This window comes from Coccinella septempunctata, chromosome 1 (genome assembly GCF_907165205.1).
Source record: "Coccinella septempunctata chromosome 1, icCocSept1.1, whole genome shotgun sequence".
NCBI lineage: Eukaryota > Metazoa > Arthropoda > Insecta > Coleoptera > Coccinellidae > Coccinella > Coccinella septempunctata.
In genome coordinates, this window is record NC_058189.1 from 13,884,114 (window position 1) to 13,896,369 (window position 12,256).

Consider the following 12,256-nt stretch of genomic DNA (forward strand, 5'->3'; position numbering starts at 1 on the left):
TGCCTCATATACAACCCCTAGAAGTTCGACAAAATTTCATTGAATTTCGAGTACGGCACTGTGGAAGGCTTCGGAAAAACGAAACAAAACATAAACATAAAGGCATCAGGTCACTTGAGAGAATATTAATTGTTGTATCGAGCAATTTAGGGTGAAAAAAAATGTAGAAAATCGAGGCAGTTTCTTGAAAGTGCTGTTGAATAAGTGCTATGATGTTCCTCATTTCATCCCATTTTTACGACGATTGTTGAAATGCCCATTGTGAATTGTGAATTTTATTGGTGAGATTTTGAAGTATTATTCAATTATTTACACTTGTGTCCTAAGTCTCTTCTGTCAGTTGGTATCGAAATGAGCCCTTCCATAAAATCGTGTAAGTTACTGAAAAGTAATGACAATAATTCGGCAATCCTAAGTTTCCATTTTCATTACCACGTAAATATCGAACGAGCCAATACTCTAAACGAAACCACGTGGTCGAATCGATAAGTTTTTTCCATTGCTTTGCGATAATTCAGCTAACAAATGGTCTAAGGTCATATTAGGATCTATTTCAGTAATCATTATAAATTTTTTCAAATTTGTCATTTTGATAGTTTTGTATAGGTTCTACCTTCTTTAAAAAAAAAGCCCCACCTTCAAATACAACCTACATTCTTCTTATACAGAGCATCGCAATTTTTAACAGCAAACAGTAATTATATTATGTGTATGAGATACAGTTTTAACAGAGCTGAGGGAAAAACTCCAGTAAAAAAAACCTTTCCCCCCGTGAGGTGACTTAAATCTGACATTCTCGAGTATGTACACCTGACTATTGTATTTTACATTTTTGAAAACCAATAGACGCTTTCCGCACCGCTGATTGGCTAGGAAGATCTCCGGAACCATCTTGTCCCCAATATCTTGAACAAGTGGACCTTTCTGTACAGACCAATAGCAGGAAATATTGGATTAGTAGAAGCTTGTTATACCAAAACAGAGCAATATGATATTACGATCAATACTTAAAACTTGCAGGGAGTTCGTTTCTCCTCCTTATGAAAAAAGTTTCGATGTGAAAGTGTCGATCCGCTGAAACTCAATTTAATTCATCTGAGAACAGTTAACAAGGGTAGGTATGGGAGTCCGGGAGAGTTGAACCTCTTTTCACTCTGAAGCCACTTGAGTAATTTTTTTGCGTGAAGATATCATGCCCAAATAGGGAACCATAGTTAATAGTAGAGTGTTGGTGGGATGAACATTTTGAGTACAGCATTTTTTTTTAAGAACCGAAAATTGGGTCATGTCTCCCTAATGCATGGGAGAGTTGAACAGGGAGCGAGAGAGACTTGACCATAAGTTTGTTTATCAAGAAAAACATTGAAAGAAAACAACTTTTAATGACCAACAATTGTCTACGTCAAGGTTTTCACCATAAGATGTATCAGCGAATGAAATACATATTTTCTTTTTTAGAGTCACTCTCACTTACCTATTTACGAGATGTTTTTTACTTTTTTGAACCTTTGTATATTTTTTTATATTTATTTCTATAATTCAATTTTCTTTTTTTGAAGAAAACTATTATTTAATCTCAGTGCGGGAAAATTGGACCACTGATTATGTATCCAGAACATAGCATGGGTCAAGTCTACCGCACTCCCTTTTAGTCTATTCAACAGATATTTTCATGAAACTTTTACAACTATTATTAAAAAGGCTCATCGTTTGTAAAACAATATTAATCAATGAAAGCAATAAAACTGAATAACACCATACACCTATTGAACTTTTCAGACAGTGTAACAAATAAAACTCATTCAATTTCTTACTTCCTAACAACAAAATCACGTTCAACCCTCTCACTCCCGAAATATTCTGATGGCGGCACTAGTTGTGCCTTGTTGCAAACTATTTACGATACCGGTAGCGCGAAATTTGAATTGAAATATTCGAGGTGGTTCAAGTCTCCTACCTGAGCAAGTATCCCGGAATCCCCCTACCATTTGAATAAATACATGGAAAATCAGCTAAGCTCTGGAGAATACAAATTTCTTTGTAGGAACATAAATGACGCTGTATGTGTGCATGTAATGAGTAAACTTGCCCAACATTTGTATGACGGATTTAAGTTCCCCCTGTCGAGTACGGTCACCTACCGAACACCCTATATACAATAACGAAGAGAAATACTTTAATCGATTATAATGTTCCATATATACAAAGAAACACTTCACCCACAATTTAGAATTATCCGCTGCATATATATCTTCCTTTTGTTGTCATCACTTGGAAGCGATGGTAGCAGACCAGACAGCAGACAGGATGTATAAATGAGTCACAAACGTTGTGAATGATGGCGCAATACTGTTGGAAGTTTCAAATGCAATTATAGTTGCATATTCATCCCCTATGAATTGAACCATGAATGGAATTCAGAATGCTTTCACTGATGTCTATAATAAACTCGATCGTATCACGTTTGAAGTTCATGTTGAACCTCGGTGTTCGTGATGAGTTTGCTGCGCTCAAGCCAAAGTCAGATATATTTGATAGAGTTCAAAGGTTGCCATATCCCCAGTTGCATTCCTTGGTATTCATAAGATAGAATGGAATGGGTGAATAGTGCACACTTCCCTCTAAGGAATCACTACAAGTTAATTGATATTCTGACCGCGGTTGCCGCCTGTCTAGGTATCATGTAGTGGACCAGAACGGATGGGCTGAATAGTTCCTAGGCTGACACATTCATGGCGCTACTTTGAATGCAAATAGTTATAGCAAATAGTTAGTCCTGACCTTCAAAAGACACGTGAATAAATTTGACAGCTGTCCTAATATTATTTTGTGAGTTATAGCATTTTGAGCGAAGCAACTTTTGTTAGTTTGAAAAATTGATAAAAAGGAATATGGTGTGTTAATGAAGCACTTATTTTTCACAAAAAAAAATACTGTTGAAGGCAAGTTTTGGCTTGAAGAACATTATGTGGACTCTGCCCCAGGAAAAGCAACCGTTGAGAAGTGGTTTGCTGAATTTAAACGAGGCGAAATGAGCACCGAGGACGATGGCAGTCAACAAGGAATTGATGATTCTGAGCCTCATTTGAAAAATGAAAGTGCTTTTTCACCAAGACCTTACACCTTGTCACAAATCAATGAAAACGATGGCAAAATTGCATGAATTGGGCTTCGAATTGCTTCCGCATCCACCCTATTCTCCAGATCTGGCTCCAAGCGACTCTTTCCTCTTCAGACCTCAAGATAATGCTAGCTGGACAGAAATTTTGCGCTGATGAAGAGGTTATCGCCGAAACTGAAGCCTATTTTGGAGCTAAAGAAAACTCGTACTATAAAAATGGTATCGAAAAATTGTATGATCGCTATAATCGTTGTATCGCCTATAGTTGCCTTGAAGGCAACTATATTGAATAACAAAATAGATTTCTATGAAAAAACGATTTTTCAAAGCTAGCCTACGAACTTTTCAGCCGCCATTTTATGATGGGATGCTGAGATTTAGGACACAACAAAAATTGAATTGATGAGTTATCCCAACTTTGTACCCAAATATTTTCATCGATTGAGGCTTTCGAAAAGCATGTTTTGAAGCTGTTATCTTCTGACTGGAAAAAAGTGCTTTGAAAAAGAACATATACGATCTAATTCACCAATGAAAAATTCACATCTACAGGGTGACTGCTGACGTAAGGTGTAACGCCTTTTCTCGGTGCACTCGAGCGCAAGCTATTCTTTAAGGGAAGATAGCAAACCTACCTGGTAGCTACTAGCCGAAGACAAGGTTCCTTGGTGTCTGGGGTGTTAGCGACAACCAGTAAAAGTCAAAATGAACGCATACGAATTATATTTGTGGTCTCGTACAAGGAAACACAAATGGCACTTATTATAACATTCGTACAGTGAAAGACTCGAGATCAGTGAATTTACAGGGCAAAACGGACGGAATGAAACAGGATCAGATCTCAAAACGTTATACGGGGGTTTATGGACTTGTTCGCCAGCCAGAACTTAAGACGCACACTTAACGGACAGATATCGGACTTCAGCCAGGTTAGGGGATGAAAAATGACGACACAGAATTATGACGGCTCACCTTTAGGCGCGTTCGGCACTCCCCGGGTATCCACACCAGCAGAGTGCTTCCCTAACCGTAGGGGTGAACACGGGAACGAGATTTAAAAAAAACGTGCCTTCGGTACCCCCCGGGTATTCACACCAGCAGGGTACTTTAATGACAGTAGGGGTGGAACTCAGACTGTGGCATAGGAGTGGTGAAGATGAGAGTTGAAGTTCCAACAGTGAATATAAAAAAAAACGGAGTGTCGTCTTACCTCTGGGTTCTATTCGGCCACTTACACTCGCAAAACAGAAAGAAATCGCCCAAATACGGTGAATAAGAAAAGAAAAAAAAAAAAGAAAATTGGAATTCTGAATATTGAAAACTAAAAAGAAATCTTCTAATCAAGTTTAAGACGGCGGACGGCACTAGGCAATCAATTGTACGTCAGCAAGTTCTCGTAACAGGCGAATTAAACGTAAGTGAAGTGACCTGCGGGGGAACATCTGATTTTAAACCCACAGGGGGTGCGGAAATCAGATGTGCCCCGACAATCGAAATTCGGTAAAATATGCGTCGATGAAGACGTCTTAATTTCGACTTATCTGTGCTAGCGGACAAAATACGCGGTTATCTTCCAATTCAGGATGTTTTATACGGTGCGACATCGTTTTTCAGAAAGGAAATAAGGAAAACGGAATAAAAACGGTGCGGAATGTTTACAATTCCGAACGATGTCGGAATCCTGAATTGGAAATTTAGAAAGATTTTTTTTTCTAAAAATTAATTCAAAAATAAAACTATTTAAGAATGAAAACTAAAAGAATTATTCTAAAATGAGGGGGTAGGTTTAAAAAATACCCTCTCGTTACAAAGGGACAACGGCTAAGTGAAAACTGAATGAGAATTTAGGTTTCAAATGTCCCATAAGGGTATTCGTTTCGGAGATATAGGGTGATTTATGAAAAAATGCTAAATCAATAAACTCCCATATCTTCGTTGATATGGTAAATTTTTCGCTAATATTTCACAATCTTGTTCCTATAGGCATTCACCGTCAGCACAAGAAAAAAAAAATAGAAAAAATGGCAGGCCCGTATTCAAAGATTTCAATGTACTTGTCAGGTGGGAAATATCAAACGGTATATAAAATAAAATAAATTCAAATAGAAATTTGAGAAGAGCGAAAAAAAAACTGATGAAAGAACTGTTTTTTGTTTGAATGGCACACATTTTCTATTGTTTTTATGATATGTGGAAATCAGAATATTACAATATTTTTATATTCCCATCATGAAAATAAAATTCCTGATAAAACAAAAACACTAAATTCGAGTCAAAGATAATTGATATTTAGGAAGGGGTTACATCTCACGGCGCCCTCAAGGTCTATTGTGTCCCCTAACAGAGCTGTTCTCATCACGCCCTGCACATCTAAGTGCCTAAGATAAGTTGGACTTACTTCAATTAGTCCCAGACCTCTTGTTCATTCTACTAAACTGAAAAAAGTGGAACAATAATCCGCCTGGTATGTTTCCAACAAAATTTACTCTTCATCAAAATGATGTAAACTTTATATGGACACCTCTTCTGAGGGTTCTGAGTTTCTGAGGGGGTTAGTCTTGAAAAAAAACATTGTTTAATCCAACATATGAATTTATTTAATGCAAACAACAGGTCTGAATTACGGGCCTGCAATTTTTTCTATTTTTTTTGGGCTGACGGTGAATGCTTATACGAACAAGCTTGTGAAATATCAGCCAACATTTTACCATATTAAAGCAGATATAGGTGTTTATAGATTTTTTCATAAATCACCCCATATCTAGGAAACGAAAGCCGTTGTCACTTACGTCATCAGTCACCCTGTATTATAGGTATACTCGGCGTTGGAACTGTCAATTAATTGAGTGAAACTTACCAACTGCTGGTGCATCATACGAATCTCCCAGCAATATTTCAGGAGCCGAATACGCCAAACTACCGCAGGAGGTCTCCAACTTTTGTCCTGGACAAAACTTGTTGCTGAAACCGAAATCGGTCAATTTCACCACGCCCAGTTTTTCGAAGAAGACTACATTCTCAGGTTTCAGATCTCTGTGCACCACATGGAGCTGATGGCAGTAGGATATTGCTCTGACAATCTGCCTAAAGTACTCTTTGGCCAGTTGCTCAGAGAGGCCCGTGTCGTGACGCATTATGTAGTCGTAGAGGTCGCCACCATCACCAAGCTCAAGTATCAGGTAGAGCTTCGTGGCGGTGTCGATTACTTCGTACAGGCGTACTACATTGGGATGTTGGACCAATTTCATACAGCGCACCTGAAATAAAAACAATATTTAAAATATAGTATTATAAGAAAGGTAATACAGGATGGCAATTGAAATTGGAAAAGCAATTTTCACGAACTACGTCAACATTTCAAAGACTATTGTGAGCTCGTTCAAAAGAAATCTCACTAGACCCCCACTATAATTTAAATAGTTTAGTGTGAATCATACCATAGTTTGTGGGTGGAATTGACAGAGTCCAAAATACCAGAAAAGTGTGTTAACAATCATTCGAACACCCAAAGGCACGAGGGCTCGACCCCCAAGCCTCAAAAGGCTAACTGATAAGGCCTTAAGAAACATCTTCGGTTCTACTTTCTTTATGCATGATGCATGCAGCTATCTGTGAACTTCATAATATCATTTTCGATTGTTAACAATGGATCTGTTTCGTTTTGATTCGACCTCTCTGTTCATAATTCACTTAGCCAGAGTTACGCAATAAATTAAAAGAAAGAAGATGTCCAACGAAATTGTGAAAATCGAAAAACTGGAGTGAGCCATCATCAAGTACCTGTATTTAGAAGGGTTAAGAGGTAAGCAGATTTACGAAGATATGCTTAATACCCTTGGCGATCAATGTCCTTCGTATGCGACCGTGAAAAATTGGACTGCAAGCTTCAAAAGAGGTAAATTTTCCATTGAAGATGATGACCCATCGGGAGGCCAGTTTCTGTGTCAGTCCCCGAAAATATCGATGCAGTTCATGAAATGATTTTATCAGACCGTCGAATTGGGCTAAAACGGATGGATATCTGAAGCACTGAATATTTTATACGAACGCGTTCATCATATATGTAGTTCACGTCAATTTGGACATGAGAAAAATTGCTGCAAAATGGATCCCCAAATGTTTGAATGTTGACAAAAAGCGTGCAAGTGTAGAAGCATCGCATTCGATCTGTGCTCGATTTGAAAACGAGGTAGTCTTCTTAAACCGAATTGTTACTATGGATGAGACGTGGGTACATTTCTACGATCCAGAAACAAAGCAACAATCGATGGAATGGCGGCACTGTGGTTCTCCAAGACCTAAAAAGTTTCAGTGTCCAAAAATCTGCTGGAAAAATTCTTGCTTCAGTTTTTTGGGATTGCCATGGAGTAATCATGAGGTTCGCTGTAATAAATGTATCCAAAAGAGAAGAATACGTAGAGTAATAAAATATTTTGACATTGAAATTTTGTTTGGTTCTATAGTAGGCTAAGTATTTTTCAATATATCCTCGTATATAAGGTAGTGTATAGAAGTATAGAATAACGAATTATACACATTAACCGTAACATATATATGTATATTCTTTTGATATAGAGCATTACAATCTTGAACAGCAAACAATAATTGTAGCATGTGTATGAGATACAGTTTTAGCAGAGGTTAGCGTAACGGGGTACCATACAAATTGGTGTATGATACAAGAGCTTAGGGAAAAACCTTAGTAAAAAAACCCTTTCTCCCCGTGAGTGTAGTGGATTGTAATTGTTCACGAAATAAGCTGAAATATTCCATATTGAAGGGCATCTCGCATTGCAAAAATTGATTCTTTCTCCAACAAAAAGGAAAATCCGAAAGTCTTCTCCAAGATACCAGAAACTTTTATCTGAAATAAAGAGAAAACAAAAGCAGAAAAACGTGAAATAATAAAATTAGATTCAATATGTCAGATTGACCTAAAATTGACAACCCAATTCAAAAAAGATTCGGAAAGTGCATGTATAGCTCTAAAACCATCCTGAAATTTATAAATTGGACATAAATTTCTACAACTATGAAACTTATAAAATTGCTCTGATTACAACTGAAATATACGCGTAGTAGCTTTCTGAGTGCGGCACAGGAATTAATTCGTGTGGTATCCATTTTCAGGATTAAAAGGTAATTTTGAATTTAATATCCGAAGAATACTGTGGCATATCGCGGTCGAGGGATTACTTCAGTTGATTACAAAGCTGATATTGAGGTCAAGAAACATCAGGGAAATCGAAATCAATCCCACTGGATTACTGGTTTGAAACGTTTAATCTCGGAAACTCGTGCGGATTACGATTTGGAAAATAGAAGTTGGCGAAATAATTCCGGAAATTCCAATCACGAATTGAAACGGATATCGCAAACGAAATAGATTCCCGAAGGATTATATTATAGATTATATTATTAGAATTCAAATCTGTGTTGGAATTTATTGGAAAGGTTCGAGTCATAAAAACGTTGAAAAATAAAACTAGGAAAGTACTGACATGAAGTCCGCAACTTTTGCGCGTTTATTCATAACCAGTGCGGACATCCATCCAGGTATACACCATTCACTTTCATTTTAGCACTCGGTTGGCCATGAAATAATTTTCTCAAGTTTTTGTAAATGGAACGGAGTAAGGTTGGCACTCGTGACATGTCGTTGATGTCATAACGACGTTGCCACAACTGATATCGATTAATATTCCAAAAATGACGGAAGTGATTGAAAAAGAGGGAAGACAGGGTTTCAGAAAGTGCTATTTAGAATTCAGGACCTCTCATTCAAATAGTATAGGTAACTCTGATATTCTGATATCTATAATATAATCAGACGGAAGCGAACATATTCAATGCAGGTGGATTTATATAATGATTCTTCTAAATCTGAACGACTTATATTTTAGCTGAATATTTCCACAATCAGAAAAATTGGGAATGAAGAGGATGACCAAGAAATTCCTTTTGATGGGAGACCCAAAAAAGTGGTGGCATTTGAGAATTTTATTTTAGGGAGAACGAATGCGAAAAGTTACTACAGGATTTTCGATTAATGTCATCGTAGAATAAGTTCCAGGAAATTAATTTTTCTATTTTTTATTTGACTTGTCCTATACATAGTAAATGTCTTAAGGGATCAATAAATATAAAACTATTATTATTATATCAAAGTACATATTAAAAATATTAAAAAAAAAATGTGAATTTTTTTGTTGGAGAATGTAACATCCTTATTAATTACTTCGACAAATACCCATTCCCTACCACTGCAACTGCATCACATGCATTTCATCTTCGGGTTGAGTTTTTTGAAATCTACAACTGATGTTGAAGTTGTTGTTGAAGACGTTACGTCTTCAACCTTTAGCTAAAGAACCAAAGAAGAAAACAACATCATCTCTCCTCGAGCATATTGCATATTATGTGTCTATAATTCAATTTTCTTTCTTAGCAAAAATAAGTAGGTATATTTAAAAACTGAGCTCTTGAATTTTAAATACAACTTACGACTTAATCTTTTCCGAAGTGATTCGACATTGTGATAAAATACGTTATTACTGAGACTTTTACCTAGAACGGACAACATAGCGCTGATTTAAAAGCAAAAAATGTTTTGACAAGCGTTATAACCCCACATTTTCGTACTATACAGACTGAAATGTGTCAAATTTCCATGGCCAGCCGAGTGCTAAAATAAAAGTGAGAGGAGTAATGTAGTACAACTGGGCGTTCTCTTGACATTAGAATAAAAAAGCATTTGCACAGTAGATATAAATGGGACACCGATTTGAGGGTTCTTTGAACATAACAGTAGGATTCCAAAATAAACAAGCAACTGGTCTTGTACTACTAGATGTCGCCAGAGCATTCGACAGAGTACGGCATGAAGGATTGATTTACGAAATGAGATATGCTGGATATTCAATCAAACTGTGCAAGTTGATTATGAATTATTTGAGGAACAGAAGATTCTACGTGAAAGTGGTAGGAGAAAACTCCACAACCAGATATATGGAAGCAGGGGTACCTCAAGGGTCAGTACTTGGGCCGTCACTGTATAACATATATATTCACGATATACCAAAATCTCCAAGGACTATGCTGACACAATATGCCGACGACACGGGAATCGCAATGCGACATCGCAATGCGACATCGCAAGCCAGAAATCATAGAAGGAATATTACAAGAAGCTATAGATGAAATAAATGACTGGTGTATTGAATGGAAAATAAAGCTCAACGGACAAAAGAGCCAAGCGATATTACTGCAGAAGAGGAGACTGAAACTACAACAAATCTAGAGGTAGATGGAGAAGAAATATCTAACTTGGAGAAGCCATATCAAACAAGCCGTTGACAAAACCAAGGCAGCGATGAATATGCTCTACCCGCTGATAGGTAGAAAGAGCCACATGTCAAATGAGACAAAATTGAAAATGATCAAAGCCGTTGCTAGACCGAAACTGACTTATGGATCAGGAGCTTGGGGATTCGCGGCAAAGAGCCATATACAAATAATTCAGGCAACAGAAAACAAGCTACTATGATGTGCCATAGATGCGCCTTGGTTTGTCAGGAACAAACAGATATATCGGGATTTGAAGTGGGAAACCATCACCGAATTTATGAAGAGGAAAGCTGAAAAGTTATTCGAAACAGCGAAGGAACATCCAAACGAAGAACTTAGGAGACTAGTGGACTACGATCCGGAGGAAGACAGAGGAAGAATGAGAATTTACAAAAGGAGACCACGAGATCAATTGAGGAGAGATTAAAATGAGAACGGAAACTTATTAAAACTATACTAAGAAGAGATATCCGAAATGGACGAACATGAAAACCCTAGCACGACAATGTGCAAGAAGAAATTAACCGATCAAGGGATAAATGGTTTATAGGCAAATGCCCGGAACCAAAAAAAAGCAGGTTAGGTTTAGTAGGTCGCAAACTCGGAAGAGTGAGTAACCCCACAGTGTTGCCTAGAAATGGGTTCCTCAGGGCGAGAGATAGAGCCCCGTGTTTTTCACATGTCCCACACATGCTCAATTGGGTTTAGATCGGGGGTACGTGGAGGCCAGTCTAATCGATGGATGTTCATTTCATCAAGATAATGTGTTACGATTCTCGCCACTTGGGCATTTGCTTGCGCAACTTCTTCTGACCGCATAATAAAAAAAATTGCTAAATGCCAGTAAACTGTAACTGACAAGATAAATTACATAAACACCAATCATAACGTTGGACATCCGTGTAGCTTGATCAAAAAATAGGTATTGTTCTTAATGTTATAAATTGCATATCTCCCTTCGAGAAACCGTTCTTTCTTTCAGGAAAGAGCTATTGACGTGAATAAAACAGAAAATATTAAGAGAAGATCAGACTTCGAAAACTCATTTAAAGACCCATCATTGCGTCACTAATAACCCCACAGAAATTTGAAGGAAATTGCAATTTTCAGTTCTACCCTGCAAACCATCGAATTCAATTGAAATTACTGCAGGCTTGACATCACGTGATAAATTAGATGAAATAGGCTACAAATAGACAACAAAATGATCAAAATCTTCGGCTCTGTTTGTCCAGAAGTGCAGTTTTGAAAAGGTTTTGATTACAGATTACATGTCTCCTTCATTCTACCTTTTTTATATCGTGAACAGCTGCTTGAAATGTTTTTTGTTGAGTTTTGTTTTATATTAGCTTAACTTCACTGATTTAAACTCTTGAAGATGAGCTCATTAGAGCTCGAAACATGTAGAGCTAATTAAATCATTTGAAGATTTTTGTCTGGTAGTCAACTCCTTTTATTACGGATTGAACGACTTCTTTTTGCTATCTCTTGTGAACTTTACACATACGTAACACAACTGATCGGAGGAATTTATGCAGGTGCGTGACATTTTGTTTTGAGGAGTTTATGCCAAGGGACTTTCTAGCCATTCTCATAAAGTAAAGGGGGAAAGACTACCAGAATGTGGTGTGTTGACGGAACACTTGAACGATAAGTAGAATATTACAATAGTTTCCACTTTCGTCGAAAAGATGGCAGCTCTTAACGAACGTCCTCTTTCAATTTCACCAGGATAGGAATTGTAGCCTATCGCGAATCTTTTCAAGAAATTTTTTCATGTTGAAATTC

The 12,256-nt window shown here is 37.2% G+C and overlaps 1 protein-coding gene across 2 annotated transcripts in view; it reads right to left on the reverse strand.

Annotated features, from left to right (window-relative positions):
- The window catches only part of LOC123309630 (SNF-related serine/threonine-protein kinase), a 111,076-nt gene that overhangs the window by 16,461 nt on the left and 82,359 nt on the right, over nt 1-12,256 (reverse strand). For both annotated transcript variants that reach the window (XM_044892837.1, XM_044892831.1), the window contains one exon: nt 5,979-6,378. In XM_044892837.1, the coding sequence (XP_044748772.1) occupies nt 5,979-6,378 (400 nt within the window). The remainder of the gene's footprint in view (nt 1-5,978; nt 6,379-12,256) is intronic.